This window comes from Takifugu flavidus, chromosome 11, assembly GCF_003711565.1.
Source record: "Takifugu flavidus isolate HTHZ2018 chromosome 11, ASM371156v2, whole genome shotgun sequence".
In the NCBI taxonomy this organism is placed as follows: domain Eukaryota; kingdom Metazoa; phylum Chordata; class Actinopteri; order Tetraodontiformes; family Tetraodontidae; genus Takifugu; species Takifugu flavidus.
In genome coordinates, this window is record NC_079530.1 from 4,929,942 (window position 1) to 4,949,661 (window position 19,720).

Genomic DNA, 19,720 nt, shown 5'->3' on the forward strand with positions numbered 1-19,720 from the left:
CCAGCAGACATGTCTAGGAATTCAGTTAAAATCTAAGGATTAAAGTTTTTAGATAACTGCCTTGTCCCAGCAGCACGAAACACACATCTCGGTAACGATTAAGCTTTTTTAAATGGTAACAGTTTGAGGTTGTGACCTCTATAAAACCAAACTATGCTTCTAATAAACATTTGTTGACATTAAATCATTTCTTATTCAAAGTTTGAACAGGAATCTTTCTTATTCAGGGCCATTGGTCTGCTTGTAATTAGCTTATCTAGAGAGCTCGATCTATATTCCCCCCTCCCCCGTTTAGTCTGAATGGATGGCTTGGCTATTGCAGGCGTGAACCATCCTACACCTCAGCTGAATATAATCTCTCCACTCACTGCTGAAAGTGCGAAATCATTATGATTAAGCATGAATCATCTCATCATCCTCTCCTGGAACATGCAATAAAGAGCTGAAAACAAGCTTCTTTTGTGTTCCTCTGGCTCCCACTATAACCAGTTACCCTTCCATTTATTTCTGGACAGAGTAGACGGAACAAGTGAGGCTGCTGGTCTATAAATACTCAGAGCAAAATGGATGAAAAATAAAGGAAAAATTAGGCAACCTTGCCACCAGTCAGACACAGGCTACTGATGTTCTACTGCACTGTTTCACCATTCACTGTCCTTAAAGGTCAGAGGTCAGACAGATCTGTCAGTTACTTTTGGTGTGTTCATGCAATTTTGTGAGTTCCAATGACTGAAGGGCCAAATGAGCTCAGCTGGGGCCTTTTTAACAGAGCAGAGCTTGTTTGGGCCGTGCTCTGAGAGCTGATTTAGGGAACCGTTACCTCCAGCGATTGCAGGTAGCCCTCCTGGGGGTCGCAGAGCAAGGAGGAAATGCGATGATTGTTTCTCATGCAGCGCACGTTGGTGTCTCTCCACAGTGGGAAGATCTGTCGAATGATGGTCATCCGGCCCAGAGAGCTGTGAATGAGCTCCATGATATCTGCATCGCTCACTTCCTGAAGATGGAGAGGAGAGAGAGAGACATTAGTTAAGTTAGGACTTCTTTTTGGTTATTTTTTTTCCTGTTTCAGAGGGACTGTTCGGAAGGGAAGCAGCACTTGTTGCCTCAGTAACCGTTTGTGCCTCCAGATCTCTCTGGTTTCCTCCCAGCTGAAAGCTCAGCGTGTGTGATGGATCAGTATTCATGGGACTGCAGGCTGCCTGCTGGTGTCGAGAGCCAGGCGAGGTCAATGATGAGGCAGACGGTCAGTCTCCTTGGAAAAGCTGGGTCCACAGTGAGAAGAGAGGCGTGAGGTTGCTGTCAGGGTCACCACTAATGCACCGCAGTGTTGAACCCAACCTGTTTTTGCTCATCAGTCACTTTGATCTCCACCTTTTGAATTGACCTCTCTGTAGTTGCTGAGCTTCTGTGTGAATCTCCTCTTCCTTAAGTTTCAGGTTGTAGGTTGTCTGTCTTGCTATAATCTCTGTCTCCAGATCCATCTGGCTTTTCTCATGTATGAAGCATATCTTAAGTTTTAACCACAAATAATTGTACTCTGTGTGAACTGAATCGATGTCAGCACATATTCTACGGGTGATTCTAACTCAAACACAATATAATATGTATGGCTGTCCTGGCACATTTATCAAATGGATTAGGCCACGTGGTTCAAGGAGCCGGATCTGGCATTTATTGATAACCATATACCATATTTCAGACCACAGTCTCATTAAATATTATGAACTGATTTGCTGCTTTAGAAGCTAAAAATATAATTTGAATCTGTATAAATCAAATTGACCTTCTTGATCAATATCTGACAAAATGAAAACAAGGTACATGGTAACTGGATTATGTGCTGATCTGTGTACAGGGCTCTCTTAATATTTAGAATTATGGTTTGTAATAAACCAGCATCATTGGTGGTGCAGAATATTAGAGCTGCACATTTATGTTAAGTGCTGATAATGCATTATAAGGATACAGAAACATCAAAGAAATTATCAAAAGGAGAGCGATCAGACCCATCAGCTTCAGCAGGGATATTAAATGCTGATAATATAGGTGCAGAAAGTGTGGTTTATTTACGGCTATGGAGGCGAGACTTTGTGAGCTTGAGACACGGTTCCGCAGCTTGGAGTTAGCTGGACTTGCGTCAGATAGCCAGGAGAAGCTAGCTGCTGCGGAGCCGCCTAGCGTAGCTTCAGCTAGCGGCCCCCCGACAGCAACCGAGCAGCCGGCTAGCCAGGGCGGCTGGGTGACGGTTGGCAGGAAGCTTAGCCCAAACCAAAGGGCCACGGTGCACCACCAACTGCTTCCCGTGGCTAACCATTTTTCCCCACTCGGCGACACACCCGCTGAGAAGCCGACCCTGGTAATTGGCGACTCTGTTTTGCGCTACGTGAAGCCGACTCCAGCGACCATAGTCAAGTGCATTCCGGGGGCCAGAGCGGGCGACGTAGAAGCCAATCTAAAGCTCCTGGCGAGAAGTAAACGTAAATTTGGTAAAGTTATTATTCACGTCGGAGCAAACGACACCCGCCTTCGTCAGTCAGAGGTCACCAAAATTCGGTGAGTCGGTGTGCAACTACGCAAAAACGATGTCGGACTCCGTAGCATTCTCTGGTCCCCTCCCCAATCTGGCCAGCGATGAAATGTTTAGTCGCATGTCGTCGCTTCGTCACTGGCTGTCACGGTGGTGCCCCGAAAACCAGGTGGCCTTTATAGACAATTGGAGCACTTTTTGGGGAAAACCTGGTCTGATTAGGAGAGACGGTGTCCATCCCACACGGGATGGTGCCTCTCTCATTTCTAGTAACTTGGCTAATTTTATTAGACCCAAAGTGACCTGACAACCCAGGGTCCAGACCAGGATGCAGAGTTGTAGTCTTACACACCTCTCTGCTGCTTCCATAGAACCATCATCCACCAACAATAATATATTTAACACTATAGACTCTATACTATAGAGTCTATAGTATAGAGGTAGTCTCTGTTCCACGGTTAAAAGTTCTCCAAGCACAGACCAGGGGAGCGGTCAATCACCATAATCTTATTAAAATTAATACCAAAGCACAAGTTGGAGAAACTAATATCACAATTAGGTGTGGACTGTTAAATATTAGATCACTTTTGTGTAAATCCCTGTTAGTGCACAACCTGATAGCGGATCATCACATTCATTTATTTTGTCTTACTGAGACCTGGCTTCAGGAGGAGTATGTTAGCTTAAATGACTCTACTCCTCCTACCATTTTAATTATCACATTCCTCGTGTTACTGGTCGAGGAGGGGGAGTGGCAGCAATCTATCACTCCAAGTTATTAATTAATCCTAGACCAAAACGTGGCTCCAGTTCATTTAAAAGCCTGACTCTTGGCATCACCCATCTGAGCTAGACAGAAAAGCCACTTTTGTTTGTAGTTGTATATCGGCCCCCTGCTGGGCCACATTCAGAGTTCCTTTCTGAGTTCTCTGATTTCTTATCTAATTTGGTCCTTAGAACGGACAAAGTCATGATCATTGGAGACTTTAATATCAATGTAGACGTTGTAAATTACAGCTTTAGAAATGGCTTCATTTCATTACTTGAGTCAGTTGGCTTCCTCCAGCAGATAAACCAACCAACTCATAGCTTCAACCACACCTTAGATCTAGTTCTGACTTATGGTGTTGTTATGTGTCAGTGTTCCCTCAGAACCCACTCCTGTCAGATCATTCTTTGATCACTTTTACATTTATGATTAAGGATTCTTCTATCCTCACTATAGTCTTACTATAGCAGATGTCTTTCAGATAATGCTGTAGCTAAGTTTAAGGAAGTGATTCCTGTGCTAATCCCAGGACCACCGTGTGTTTCCCCAGGGATCAATCATTATCTTCGCCCTGCTGAGGTTGACTCTATTGCTGAAAGTGCAGCAACCTCACTGAGAATCACGCTTGATTCTATTGCCCCCCTGAAAAAGAAAATAGTAAATTAGAGGAGGTGTGCCCCCGGTATAATTCACATATCAGGACCCTCAAGCAGAAAGTGCGAAGACTGGAAAGGAAGTGGCAATCTTGTAAAATAGACAGCTATCATGTAGCCTGGAAAGACAGTCTATTAGTTTACAAAAAGGCCCTCCGTAAGGCTAGAACAGCTTATTTCTTTTCTTTAATTGAGGAAAATAAGAACAACCCCAGGTTTCTTTTCAGCACTGTGGCCAAATTAACCAAGAGTCACAGTGTTTTAGATCCAAGTATCCCTTCTTCCCTTAGTGGTGAAGACTTCATGAGCTTCTTCACTGATAAAGTTCTACCTATCAGAGAACAAGCTAACCAGGCCATCCCAACAACTGGACCATCACCAGATGTGCTGACTGTGGGAACATACAGGTTCTCCAACGAGCCCTTAAACTTCTTCACTCCTATATATTTTTCTGAGGCGTCATCGCTAATTCAGAAATCCAAGTCCACCACGTGTCTCTTAGATCCCATCCCAACACACCTGTTGAAAGATGTTTTACCATTGATAGGCAGCTCTATCCTGGACCAGATCAATTGTTCTTTAGTGACAGGTTATGTACCGTATTTTTCAGACGTCGCACTTTTTTTCATAGTTTGTCAGGGGGTGTGACTTGTACTAGTGTGAAATAAATACATTATTACAGAATTTCACATGTTCGTTATTTTCACACTGACAACCACAAGAGGGCGCTCTCGGCATGTGTACCTGAGGAACAAGTTCCTTTAGCGACACAGAAGAAGAAGCGGTGCTTCATCTTTGGAGTTAGACTTAGACTAGACTTGCTTAAAAAACCATCACTGGATCCTGATGTCTTAGCAAATTACAGGCCGATATCCAACCTTCCTTTTATCTCTAAAATTCTTGAGAAGGTGGTGGTGACTCAGTTACTGGAGAGAAACAGAGAGAGAAACAGCCTGTTTGAGATGTTTCAGTCAGGCTTTAGAGCTCATCACAGCATAGAAACAGCACTTCTTAAAGTTACTAATGATCTTCTCATAGCTTCAGATCATGGACTGGTCTCTATGCTGGTTCTGCTGGACCTCAGTGCTGCTTTTGATACAGTTGATCACAGCATCCTGTTACAGAGACTGGAACATGTGATTGGGATTTAAGGGACAGCACTAGACTGGTTTAGATCATATTTATCTGATAGATAGCAGTTTGCTCATGTCCATGGTGTTCCCTCCTCATACAGTAGGGTTAGCCATGGAGTTCCACAAGGTTCTGTACTTGGACCAATCCTTTCCACCTTGTACATGCTTCCCTTAGGGAACATTATTCGGCAGCATGGGATAAATTGTCATTGTTATGCTGATGACACTCAGCTTTATTTATCCATGAAACCAGAGGAGACAGAGAAGTTAGTGAAGCTTCAGACCTGACTTAAAGACACAAAGTTCTGGATGTCGTTCCAAATTCTTCCTCCTTAACCAAGGAAAAACTGAGGTCATTGTGTTTGGTCCTGAACCTCTCAGGGATAGATTAGATCATATGATCACTCTAGATGGTATCTCATTAACATCTCATCTCTCTGTGAGGAATCTAGGCGTAACTTTTGATCAAAATCTCTCCTTCAACTCACACATTAAATTAGTCTCTAGAAGTGCCTTTTTTCACCTGAGGAACATCACAAAGATTAGGAAGCTACTGACGCAGCATGATGCTGAAAAGTTAATTCATGCTTTTGTTACTTCCAGGCTGGACTATTGTAATTCTTTATTATCAGGGTGTCCAAACAACTCTTTAAGAAGCCTCCAGCTGATCCAAAATGCTGCAGAGTTTTGACAGGTATTGACAAAAGAGATCACATTACTCCTGTACTGGCGTCTCTTCATTGGCTGCCCGCTAAATTTGGAATAATTTTTAAAACCCTTCTTTTGACGTTCAAGGTCCTCAGAGGCCTAGCTCCATCCTACCTGGAGGAGCTAATGACACCTTACCAGCCCAAAAGACCACTCCGCTCTCAGAATGCTGGTCTACTTGTGGTTCCCAGAGTCTCTAGGAGTACAATGGGGGGCCGAGCATTTAGCTACCAGGCCCCCCTGCTATGGAACCAGCTCCCTGTCCAGGTACAGGAGGCTGACTCCATCTCTACTTTGAAGATCAGACTTAAAACCTACTTCTTTGAAAAAGCTTATTGTTACGAATTCTGCAGTTCCAGTTACTATCATAGACAGACGAACTATCATACTTAGGGGGTCGTCTAATCATTAGGTTAACATCTTAGCTATGCTGTTATAGGCCAAGGCTGCCGGGGTCCAGAAATATGATCACCTGTCAGGCCTCTGTCACCCCACTGGGTCATGGTTTCCTCTCCTCTCCTCTCCTCTCCTCTCCTCTCCTCCTCTCCTCTCCTCTCCTCTCCTCTCCTCTCCTCTCCTCTCCTCTCCTCTCCTCTCCTCCTCCTCATCAAGTAGACGAGTTATGCTGGTTCTTGTGTAGTTTTTCTGCTCCCCCCCTTCTGTATTCATTTACAGGTATCGCCGCCTTCGGAGCTGCGTGATGACCTCCGGCCCCGCTGACCCACTCGGCTTGCATAAATAGTGTATTTTTGTATGTGTTTCTGTGCTCTGTGCTCTGTGCTCTGTGCTCTGTGCTCTGTGCTCTGTGCTCTGTGCCTCTCCTCTCCTCTCCTCTCCTCTCCTCCTCTCCTCTCCTCTCTCTCCTCTCCTCTCCTCTCCTCTCCTCTCCCTCCACTCCCATCTCCTCTCCTCTCCTCTCCTCTCCTCTCCTCTCCTCTCCTCTCCTCTCCTCTCCTCTCCTCTCCTCTCCTCTCCTCCTCTCCTCTCATCAGCAGGAGGGTCCCCTACATGAGCCTGGTCCTGCTCAAGGTTTCTTCCTGTTAAAGGGGAGTTTTTCCTTGCCACTGTTGCTTGTTGGGGGTTAGGCCCTGGGATTCTGGAAAGCGCCTTGAAACAATTTTGATTGTATAACACGCTATATAAATAAAGATTGATTTTGATTTGATTTGAAATAAATGCTAATTTAATTCTATCACTTCTTTAGCCAAGATAAATATCAGACTGGAAGTTGTGGTTATGTTACATTACGGCCATTTTATGTGAGCTAAAGGTCAATTTTGCACGACACAACAAACCTGGTGAAAGACTGTTGATTAAAGCAATTGGACCTTCAGCAGGACTACGTGAGTCTGTTGCAGTTGATGATATTAGAACATGATGTGTCCTATTTCATGGATTATGCTGCCATTCGTAACCCACTTAATAGTTGTTGTACCATTAGAGCGAAACGATTTAAATTTGATGACATCTGTGGACTCAGTTCCAAAACATCTTGATCATCATTTATTTGATTCCACAGGAGAACTGTGGCACCCAAACCCAGCTGATAAATGCGGTGCCATACCACCACTTGAACAGGCAATAATGGGATTGAAAGATGCCTCTCAGGTGATCCAACACGCTCTCTCCAACAGCGCGACGGCAGCAATGGCGGCAGTAGATTCTCAGTTACTTTACTGGCAGTAACATCCATCACAACCTGACTGTCCTCCTGGACTCTCTCTGTCACAACCGCCGCTGTCACCTCATCCATCATGCATTCTGCAGGTGTCACCATCCCCATCTGAAGACGAGGGGGGATACCGACTGAAGGTGAGATCCATTTAGATTCCCCAGATGAACAACCTTCTGTGTTAGCAGACACAGCCTCCTGGACTCACAGGTGGTTTGGGGACAGACACTCACTTCTCTTAGCTGGCAGCTACGTTTATGGGGCCCCGTGTGAGCAGAGTCACATTAGGACTCCCCTCTTCCCTGTTGTGGAAGGAGCTGGGATTAGGTGACCGGCAGCTGCATAGAACTGGTTTGGACGGAAGGAGGAAGAGTTGATTTTTCCATGCAGGCTCAAAGCAACAGTATCTCCATGAGGGGAGCAAACAGTAATGGAGGACTTGTGAAGGCTGAAGTCACCACAGTGAAAAAAGGCTACCGTATTTTCCGGACTATACGTCGCACTTTTTTTCATAGTTTGTCAGGGGGTGCGACTTGTACTCCGGAGCAACTTATAAACACATTACAGAATTTCACATTTTCGTTATTTTCACACTGACAACCACAAGAGGGCGCTCTAGGCGTGTGTACCTGAGGAACGAGTTCCTTTAGCGATGCAGAAGAAGAAGCGGTGCTTCGTCTATGGCAGGGGTTGGCAACCCAAAATGTTGGAAGAGCCATATTGGACCAAAAAAACAAGGAACAAATGTGTCTGGAGCCGCAAAAAATTAAACGCCTTTTATAGGGCTTATAATAAAGGCAACACATGCTATAAGTGTCTATATTAGCTGTATTACCTACTTTCCAAATGATGAGTGGGCTACAAATACATAAAGAGCATTCATGATGAAATGTTTATTTTCCCTGCAGCATCCTGGAGAGAATGACGCACCACGTGGCTTTAAGTTTAACTTCCATTATAATGAGATGTTGAAATTAAATATTTATTATACACATTTATACAGCATTGGAAACTTTAAGAATGTTTGTCACGTTTTTCCTCCTACAGAAATTATATTAAAACAATTTCCATTTTCATATTTTTGGGAAAAGCTGCAGGGAGCCACTAGGGCGGCGCCAAAGAGCCGCATGCGGCTCCAGAGCCGCAGGTTGCCTACCCCTGCCCTAGGGGAATTGTGCAACAAAATGAACACATAATGACCATAATAAAAGAAAAAAAGAAAAAAAAACATTCCATGTTTTTTGTCATGGCCATCGGGAGCCACTATAAGGAGGCTGAAGAGCCGCATGCGGCTCCAGAGCCGCAGGTTGCCTACCCCTGGTCTATGGCGTTAGACTTGATTGTATGGTAAACTTGCTCGGATGTTCTTTATGCTATAGTTATCTGAATAACTGTTAATATGTTACGTTAACAAAGCAGACACGTACTCAGTTCGTTGTGGGTCATGTAGCTGAATTTGTTACGTTAGCATACCGTAACCCTATTGCTAATCCATGCTAATTGCCTTTCAAGATTAAATGTATGTTCTTGGTCTCGGATTTTATCAAATAAATTTTACCCCAAAATGCGACTTATAGTCTAGTGCGACTTATATATCTATTTTTCTTATTTATTATGCATTTTCTGGCTAGTGCAACCTAAACTCCGGAGCGACATATAGTCCAGAAAATATGGTAAGTTGGGCCGCTGTGATTTGTACCTTCAGCTATGATAACCTCTTCGTGGTTCTGTGTGGCTAAATTAATAATAATAACAATGACACAAAAAGCTTTTGTATCATCTCTGTGCCATCAGCAGTGGGTGTCATGGAAATCAAATCACAGACAAATGGTACCGGCTCCGAGCTTTGTCCCAATATAGATAAGCCTGAAATGTACATTGATCATTTGCAGTTCATAACAAGACTGTTTTTCATTCACACAGTGGTCACTGTTGATAAATGTACAGACTAAGAGGCTGTACAGGTGGCTTCATGGGAGAAATTCATTATCTATTATTCTGTGTGGGAGGGTCCTCATATCTGCTCTCCTGCTGCGGAACATCACTACAAAACAAGAGCTTGATGATCAGTGCGGCGTTTCTGTGAGGCTTCTTTCAGGGAAAATCAGTTCCGAGAGGTTTGAAAATGGAAAATGAACTAGTGCACATGAGCTAGAGTCTTTTGTGTCATCAGCAACCCAGCAGTCTTAGCACAAAAATTTCAAAGTGGTACAAATACACATCAATGGTTCTCTACAGGCACTGGGTAAATATTTTTATGATTAAAGTATTCTAATTGAAAACATTATATTTTTTGTTCTGACAGCATCACTTTCACACATCACTGCTAACAATTCACCCTTTTATACAACTCTGCGTTCATTGCTTTTATGACCAATTCGCACTCACTTATCCCTGAAATCACTTCCAATCTACACCTGCAGCACATCACAAAGGATAAGCCTGGAACCAAAAAAATAGGGTTGCACAATACCTTTGGCCAAGAAGACGCTGCTAATTTTTATTTACCAGGTGAAACAATGTAAGCTGCTGAAACAACCATAAATAGTGGCTTTCACCAGTGTTTCTGAATGGTAACATGGCTGCGGCTCGTAAAACAGCCTGCAAATATGAGGAAGCGATTCAAGACAGATAAAATCCTCCATGTTGAGTTCGATTCACCTTCAGCAGTAGTGTCACCGGTCTTTTCTTTATATCCAAAAATCAAATCACTGTGGGTAATCAGATTAATATCAAGCACCAGGAGAAGTCACGGGCAGTGCTACAGAGAAGAAAAGGTGCACTAGTAAACACATCAAATGAGGACAGTGATAACATTTCTGAATAAAAGCTTCGCAGATATTCAACCAAAGAAGAAAATGGACGTGAAGCAAAGAGAATGTTCAATGACTGACTTTCCCTCAGTGTTTGTGCGAGTTTGTGATTGGACTCACCTCATTGGCATAGACCCAGTGACTGTCTTTGGATGCCAAGTTGGTTTCCACAGCCTGTAGGAATAAACAAAAAGAAAGGTCAGAGGTGAAGAGGAGCTTTCTGAGCACAAGTGGTGGCATCACAGTCATCTGGTCTTATTCAGCTGCATGTTTAATAGAGGCAACCTGCTCCGAAGAAACACAAGAAAATGAATAAATCAGAGATAATCTCACTGCCTGGACAAGCCTACCTTTATAAATGATGTAATAAACAGGTTTGTTTCTGTACATGTGCACAAGCACCAGCGTCAACACAGGAGTGCTGCAACTGTTGGAAGAAAGGGTGAAGTAGAATATCGCGAAGCATCATTGTGCTCCACTTTGTCCCAGCTCAAGTTGCTATAGCAGCCACCACTACGATAGACGACCTAGCATGGCAACTGGAAAGGCAACTGTATGTCTGGTTCTGTGGTCATGGTCCGCAGGCACAGGCTCCACAATCTCTTCCCCACTCTTCAGTCCAGCCAGTTCATTCAGGTTACTGCTGTTTGGAGCAGGAAGTAAACTGGAAATTTTGCTGATTGCTGGCAGAAACGGAGGTCTGTGAACACCTCACAGTGCTTCAGGCAAACAAACTATAATGTGTCGCCAGTATCAAAGAGAGTTAAAACCTTCAGAAAGACCTGTTCAACCTCAGGATGAATACATGTTGTCCCTCCACCTGTTGGGGACTTTTACACATGCTTAACAAGTCGTCATTAGTGTATAGAAGAATCTCTTTTGCACAAAGATAAAGACTGAAGACCCATGGTATCACCAAGAGAACCCTGTTGTATATTTACCTGACAGCACCATCGGCAGATACAACAGCTAAAGCTGACGATACTAAGGCCCAGCGGAGAGATTTTGTTTTAATGCTTTAATACAAAATCCACATGAAGATTTGAGAGCTGTCAGATCATCCTTCACGATGTTGATGCCCTCCATCATGTGGATAATTTACATTAGCACTTGTACCATCTGTAAATAGCTGGACCGTCTGATGGACTATTCTTTTGGCCGTCGTGGTGAAGGAGTTATCAAGTGAAAGAGCTTCAGAGGATTCTTCTAATCTGCTTCATAAATGCATCTGAGAAAAGTCATTTAAGCTGCATCAGGATGGACCAACAGCTGCTTTGAAGAGTTAAGAGATGACGGCTCCTGCTGCTGCATTCGCTGCTTCAGACTAAATCTGTCAGAAGCTGTGATTCTGAGACAACGTCAAGTACAGTTTCAATGATTTAAAAGCAGATACGTTTGCGTGAAGCCTTGGGCTCCACAGAAGCATTCATTGGAGAGGTTCAGACCCAGTTCACATCCCACAAACAGTGACAATATGGACAGTGCAGCAGTAAAGCTTTATTAGCATAAATGATGTTTAACCTGACTGCATGTGACAAATAATGTGAGAGGATCTGCAGAAATCCGAGAGCAGCCTGAAATGCAGGGGTCACTTGGAGGTGTTGACGCTTCCGTCATTTTTTCAGGGATAGCTCCAGATTAAAGTTCTCTGGTTGGTCAGTTTCACGGCTTCAAGATTAAACTACATCTTTATTCAACATTCAAATCATACAAATCGATCAAGACTGATGTTTAGTATCCAAAACTTTAAACTTTGATGACCAAGCTATGAATATTTTGTTTTGTGGCACTTTTAGTGCTAAAAACATCTAACAGAAAAGGTTCATTCAGCAATATATTTAAGATTATAGTGTTTTCTCACACTGACACTTCAGAAACCATGCAGCCAGAGCCACTTCCTCTGTTTCTGTTTTGTGCCACCTAAAGAGAAACACAGCAGCTCAGCATGTAATGTTTGTGGCTTTTGGGTGAAAAATGAGCAGACAAGAGTCTGGAGAGCGAAATCAGAGGTGAATTCTCTACTCTTACTAAAGCTCAACTCTGGGAAATTGAATCTACTACTGAGAGGCCTACTAAGAAGGCCAAGGTGTGTTTTTGTATGCAATGTCAGGGAACGGCAACTCTACTTTTAATCTTGACATCTGAAAAGACAGGAATTGTGGTGGGAGATGGTGGAGGATAGTGCATTTGAAATAAATCCCCACTTCAGTCTAAATGGTGCCTAATATTCAAGATTCAAGATGTACTTTATTCATCCCCGTAGGGAAATTGAATTGTAGTAACAGCCTAACGTGGATTAATATAACTGTGGTCTTGGTTTTGTATTTACAAAGTATAGAAATAGAATAAATAGATACAAATAAGATTAGAACGTTATAAGCATATATACAGCATATATTATAAGCATATACTGTATATATATATATATATACACACACACACACATATATATATAATATACATAATATAATATATACATATTATAAGCATTATAAGCATATATACATAAATATAGAATAAAATAGAAGTAAAATTACAACATAAACATTAGACAATTATTGTTATTGAGTGGGTTTGGATGAATTATAGAGTTTAATGCCGGACGGCAGGAATGACTTCCTGTACCGTTCCTTCGAGCAGCGAGGCTGCAGGAATCTGTTGCTGAAGCTGCTTCTCAGTTTGTCCACTGTGTTATGGAGGGGGTGGGAGGGATTGTCCATGATTGTCCGCAATTCCAACACCATCCTGTCCCTCACCACCTAGTCCAAGTTTTCAAGATTACAGCCAACAACAGACCCTGCCTTTTTAATGAGTTTGTTGAGTCTGTTGGCATCCTTAGCATTAATGCCTGCACCCCAGCACACTACAGCATAGAAGATGGTGCTAGCCATGACAGACTGATAGAACATGTGGAGCATCCTGCTGCAAACACTGAAGGACCTGAGTCTCCTGAGGAAATAAGAGTCTGCTCATGGCCTTCTTGTAAACAGCATCGATGTTTGTGGACCACTCCAGTTTATTGTCCAGCTGAACACCCAGGAACTTGAAAGATCGGACTATTTCCACATCTTTCCCACTAATGCAGACTGGGGAGGGTAGGGACTTGCTTTTACTGAAATCCACCACCATCTCCTTCGTCTTGGTCACGTTGAGCTGCAGGAGGTTCTCCCTGCTCCACCTAACAAAACTCTCCACAAGGTCCCTGTATTCGTCCTCTTGTCCATTCTCCACACACCCGACTATGACTGTGTCATCCAAGTACTTCTGGAGATGACATGTCTCAGAGTGGTACTGGAAGTCAGCTGTGTAGGTGGTGAACAGAAAGGGGGAGAGCACAGTTCCTTAGGGAGCCCCTGTGTTGCTCATCAGGGGGTCGGACACACAGCTCCGCAGTCTCACAAACTGTGGTCGACCTGTCAGGTAGTCCTCGATCCAAGAAACAAGGGGAGCATCCATCTGCATCTTCTCCAACTTAGCCCTCAGCAGTCTTGGTTGGATGGTGTTGAAGGCAGAAGAGAAGTCAAAGAACATGACCTGCACTGTGGTGTTTAGTCTGTCCAAGGAGGAGTAAGCCCTCTGTAGCAAGTATATCACTGCGTCATCAACCCCCACCTTGGGTTGATAGGCAAACTGCAGAGGGTCTTGAAAGGGGCTCACCAGAGATCTGAGGTGTGTCAGCACCAGCCGCTCCATGACTTTCATAATGTCTGGCCTGTAATCACTCGGTACCACAGGATGGGTCTTTTTTGGCACCGGGACCAGGCAGGATGTCTTCCAAAGCACTGGGATCCTCTGAAGATGAAGGCTCTTGTTGAACAGGTGCTGCAGTATTCCACACAGCTGCCTGGAGCAGTTCTTCAACACTCGTGGGCTGATGCCGTCTGGTCCGGCAGCCTTTCTCTGGTTGAGCCTCTCCAGCTCTCTCCCCACCTGGCTAGAAGTGAAGGATAGTCCTGTCGGGGGGATGGATGACATGTTGAAATCTATGTAGAGTGTCAGCAGGGGGGAGGGGACCCATTGTTATCCAGAGGAATATTGAGACAGCTGGGGGAGGGGGAGCTAGAATCAAACCTGTTGAAAAACTGGTTCAACTCATTAGCTTGGTCCACGTTACCATCAGCTGAGCGTATTCCTTTCTTCTGGAAGCCAGTGATTGTTCTCATCCCACTCCAAACATCCCTGGTCTGGTTCCTCTCCAGTCTCTCCTCCAGCTTCTTCCTATAGGCGTCTTTGCTCTCCTTCAGTCTGCGTTTCAGTTCCTTCTGTACTCTCCTGAGGTCAGCTGGGTCTCCAGCAGTGAAGGCCCTCTTCTTCTTGTTCAAAAGGGCCTTCAGGTCACTTGTCACCCATGGTTTGTTGTTTGGGTAACAGCGTACCTTCTTGGTGGGGACGGAGTTCTCAGTGCAGAACTTGATGTAGTCAGAAACACAGTCTGTCAGTCCATCCAGGTCCTCACCATGTGGTTCACAGAGAGCAGACCAGTTGGTGGTCTCCAGGGCATCCCTCAGACAGTCCATGGCACCATCTGACCATTTCCTAACAGTCCTCACAGTGACCGATTGCTGCTGAACCACAGGTGTGTATGATGGGGAGAGCAGCAGGAGATTATGGTCAGACTTGCCTACTGGAGGGAGTGCAGTGGAGGTGTATGCATTGGTGACATTAGCATACAGTAAATCTAAAGTCTTACTGTCTCTCGTGCTGCACTGCACATATTGATGGAATGTAGGGAGAGTGGACTTAAGGGAGGCATGATTGAAGTCTCCTGTGATGAGAATAAAGGCTCAGGGATGTTTAGTCTGCAGGTCAGCCGTGACAGAGTGAATAACGTCACAGGCCGTGTTCGCTTTACCGGTCGGAGGAATATAAACAGTGATGGCGATGACATTAGTAAACTCCCGTGGCAAATAGTATGGACGGAGTCCGACAGCAATAAGTTCCACGTCTGGACTGCGCACGCGCTCCTTGACATGAATATGCTCCGGGTTGCACCACCTGTTGCTAACGAACACGGCAAGTCCCCCTCCTTTCTTCTTACCGGCCGCGGTGGTGTCTCGGTCCGCTCGCACAGTGCTGAAGCCAGCGATCGTCACATTAGAGTCCGGCATCAGTCCATGGAGCCGTGAAACACATGATACTGGCCTCTCTGTACTCCCGCTGGGTCCGTGTGAGCGCCTCCAGCTCGTCCATCTTATTTGCCAGGGACCTGACATTCACCGTTATGACCGCGGGGACGCAGGGTTTAAAACGTCGCCTCTTCATCCTCTGTTTAACCCTAGCCTCACTCCCTCGTTGTTTCCTCCTCAGCTCCTTCGGGATTTGGGGCTTCTCTCCGACCACGAAGGATTGTGGTCTTAGAGCCATCAGCTGGTCTCGTGTATAGACAATACCGGTTCGCTTCTCGGCACAGCTGATGGGGGCCGCGAATAACCCAAGCACCGCAAAACAGAGAAAAAAGTATTCGAGCCTCCAGAACATGGTGTCTGAATACTCCAGTTATAAAAGGAATGAAAGAAAGTAAATTCCAAATAGCAAAGAATGTAAACAAGTATAGCAAACACTACGAAAATTTAGAAAAAAGAACAATTAAGTGTAGGGAGCTGCTACTACTGGCTGCCGCCTGGGACAGCGCCATTTTGATTCAAAATGGTTTTTATTTTATTTATATTTATTTATCTTATTTTCATTTAAAATAATACACCACAATTCTTCATTTGATTTCTGTTTGCAGGATTATTTGATGTTTTCTTCATACTTGTGTCACAACAGGAGTCTCTTCTGACTCCTACAGGCTAATGTAGCTTTGTCTATAAATAGAAATTGTAAACCTTAAATATAAAAATCGATGTTACAGATGTGATAACTATTTCTGAGCTGCAGGTTTTACCTCATTTAGTCTCTGCAGGTGAAGCTCTGCCTTATTGTTGCTCCAGCCAACTCTAATCATTTCAATATTAACCTCTTCTTTATGGAAAAGTCATGTCAGCAGGAGGTTGATTCATTTTGAATAACGCATGTTTCCACCTTGGCAACTCTGGCAACACATTTACATTCATTTTAATGCATGTTGACAAAGAGGTTTAACAAAGCATTTGTATGCAGTTTCCTTTGGTTGAAACCATTTTTTTCAGTCTGGAAAAATCACAAAAAATATCAGAAAAACAAGGTCTGCCATAAATAAATCACAATATTGCCTCTAAAATTGTTGCAGAGGAACCTTCCGACTCTTTAATCTGCGGGGCTACTTCCACTACAGGCGCCCTTGAGTGTATTTATTTGTGCATGCTCAGGGTGAAATTGTGCTTGTGTGGTCTTGTGTGGTCAGAGATTAATTCAAATGCGGTGCTAAAATGCCCAGGTGGACAAAACGCACGTGTGTGGACGCAGACTTAGCTGACACAATGTAGCAAAAAAAAATTCGGACTGTCCGCTGGTGATCTATGGCCTTATCACTATTCAAGAACATGTGTACAAAACAAATTTAAGATGGTGACTTCTTCCAAAAATACAGCAGCTGATGAAAGTCAGCCTGGCTGCTCGTCTGAACACACAAATCGGTTCTGACCTTCCACTGTTATCAAGAGCCGGCGGTCCTCTGAAGCACATGCACAACATTAAAAACAAATCACGATCCCATCAGCCAGGCACCAAGGTTGTTATACTTCTCTCTGCATGTTTTTTTTTTTCTACCCAGAGAGTTGTGCTCCAGCCATGAGTGGAATAGCAAACGTCCTCTCTAGGAGGTAACCAGAATGACAACATTTTAATGCTCTGGCCAATGTTGTTGATGAATATAAATGTACCCACATATCAAACATCCAGCACATGTTCTATTGCAGCTACATTTCTTTGTGTACAAATATCTGTATGTTCCCAACCATTTAGCTCCTATGTGTGCTGCAGGAGCCCAACATGCTCACACATTTTAAACGCCCTTGCGAAAGGCACATATTGTGGGCACAGAGTGCAAAAACGTCATGAGGGATATTTTTGAAAGACACTAACAAGATTAAAACTAAGTGTTTCATTTTATGAATACTGCAGCAGCTTTAAGAGCCTCCTGAGTGCAAGGAGCCACGCTGGAGTCTGCAGGGCAAAGATTTGCTTGTTTTAATCAGCAATGGACGAGGCCTTAACACCCAGCAGACCTCCAAAAACATTTACACAGATGCATCACCAGGAGGTTACTTTCCATTAAACTCGACAGGTACTGTGACTGCAGGTACACTGCAGACGAGCTTTTGTTGAAGACGTTTGCTGCAGGCAGACTGCATCCTGGCCCTGGGGAAGGAGCAGGACCGACCTCGCTCCAGTCACGCAAAGGTTAAATATTCACCTTCCCAAACAGACACAGTTCCATCCTATGGACTTGGTTAAAGCTCTGAACATGAATTAGGCACCTGGATGCATAATTAATTTTCACTGTACAGTCAATGAATGCAATAAACCACATAATTAAGAGAAAAGAAAGAAGAAACTGCCTGGCTAAGAGTTATCGTATAGGCATTTCCTGGATGCACAGTCAGTGTTTTTTCCCATTGCTCACACAGGAGGGTATTTTAAAAGAGAGTAAAGGTGGATTCAACTATTGGACACAGGATTAGACTTTTAAAAAGCTGATGAGTCTTTTCAAATTTGAATTTGCAATCTGAAGGAGTGGCCAAAAGACAACTGGTATTGTAATGCCACTAAATATTTCATGGCCTCCATTAGCTAATGTACTATACTTCAAGTCACTTCGCTGAATACAGCAAGAAAATTTTAAACACCATTAAGATGAAATGATGAATCACCAAACTTTTCTTCAGACACAACTTCACTCCTGAAAACCCCTCCAACGCATCCTCAGAGCGCATCATTTTTATTTAGAAGATAAAAAAAATTAAGACTCTCTTTTAGTCACCTTTGCAGAGAGCCACTCTCAAACTTGCCACCACAGTATTCTCTCGCTTCTACTTCCTGAAAGTCTTTTGTGCAGAAGCCTTTAGAAGCCAGTTTTCAACATCTGCCATAGCCTCATTATAACATTAAAAATTTCCTCAGCTCCTCTCAGTCTGGCTTATCCAGCTACCGGCCATTTGATTTACACTCTGTGTTCACACTTTCTAAAATACAGCCACACTCTGAGGAGGAATTGTGGGAAATAAAAGCACACACATGGCTCTCCTGTGAAAGCTGGTGTCAGTGTTAATAACGGAAATGATGGGATGGAAGAAAGAGTGTCAGAAAGACGGAGAAAGTCGGGAGAATCAGCAGATATGGTCAGGCGAATGTTCACAGATGCAATGTGTCGTGGCCGATATTGGGCGATGAGCTCTTTAGATGGGTTCAGGTCTGTGAGATGGAAAACAAAACATTCTGAATAATTTACTCATGCACAGCAACACTTCTATTTTCTCATTTTCTGCTAATGTATTCTCCAAGTTTTTCTCATCAATTTTTTATGTTATTTACTATCCAGAAGCTAAATATGCATTTTCTTCCGAGTCTTTTGGCTCCAACATGAGCCAAAGGTCCCCACCATATGATCATAAAGTCCTCTGAGAAATGTTACAAATGTTCTAGAAAACAGGCCACGGTTGGTAAAACTAGACAAAATGATTCAGGATTAGGTCTGCATTATTTAAAACTAGTTTCTGCCCAGCTCTTCAGCTTCAGTCAAATAAAAGTGTGAGATGGCTCGTTTGGTGTTATATCAAATAAGAAGAGCCTTTGCAGTGTTGAGAATCTCAGTTGTTTACTTTGTTTCATCTGGACTCTAATCTACATGAAGGTTTGGTTTATTCCTCAACATTTGGTCTGATTTAGCCTGATAGAGAAACCCAGACACTCAGAAGTGAGATGGTGAAGGTGTAGGCCAGGCCCCTAAATGAAGGGAGCAGTATATCTCTGAAACTCTGGGAGAGAAACAAACCAGGCTTTTATCAGCTGCAAAAACGGAGAGTAGAAAGTTAAAGTGAACAGAGGCAGAGAGAGCTAAAACCAAAAGAGCTTCAGGAGAGAGGACACAGGTGGAATCGTCATCCCAAACAGGGTCAGATACCTTAGATGTTCAGTGGGAAGCTGAAAACGAAGGTGAACTAGGAACAAAGACATGAGAATGCCATCCTAATAATTCCAGTATGGCAGGAATGAACCACAGCAGGAATAAAGCAGGAGACTTCTGACTCAACACGGCCTCCAGAGAGACAAAAAGCAAAGTGCAACCCTGTTTTCCCCCACAGTCAGCTGAGAAGAACATATACCAACATACATGTTGAGGGACTTTAAAGGTCTTTAGAGACAGAAAAACAATCAGAGAAATTGACGGAATATCAAGCCACAAGGCTTCGCCCCAGTAAAGCATCTGTGTTTGTACCACCAACTTTGTACCACCAATCAAGTTTTTTTTTTTTGCCACTGATATTTCATATCCTGTTGGGAAGAGCCATAATTTATGAGCATC

At 43.6% G+C, this 19,720-nt stretch overlaps 1 protein-coding gene and 1 long non-coding RNA gene across 3 annotated transcripts in view; both read right to left on the minus strand.

Moving 5' to 3' along the window:
* The window catches only part of grid1a (glutamate receptor, ionotropic, delta 1a), a 135,669-nt gene that overhangs the window by 20,715 nt on the left and 95,234 nt on the right, over positions 1 to 19,720 (minus strand). For both annotated transcript variants that reach the window (XM_057047145.1, XM_057047146.1), the window contains exons 5-6: positions 10,396 to 10,449; positions 821 to 994 (exon numbers count right to left, since the gene is read on the minus strand). In XM_057047145.1, the coding sequence (XP_056903125.1) occupies positions 821 to 994; positions 10,396 to 10,449 (228 nt within the window). The remainder of the gene's footprint in view (positions 1 to 820; positions 995 to 10,395; positions 10,450 to 19,720) is intronic.
* Positions 11,753 to 13,960, minus strand: LOC130533597 (uncharacterized). Its single transcript, XR_008952621.1, has 2 exons — positions 13,679 to 13,960; positions 11,753 to 12,313 (listed from the first exon to the last, which is right to left on the minus strand). It is a non-coding gene; the product is annotated as an uncharacterized LOC130533597 (long non-coding RNA).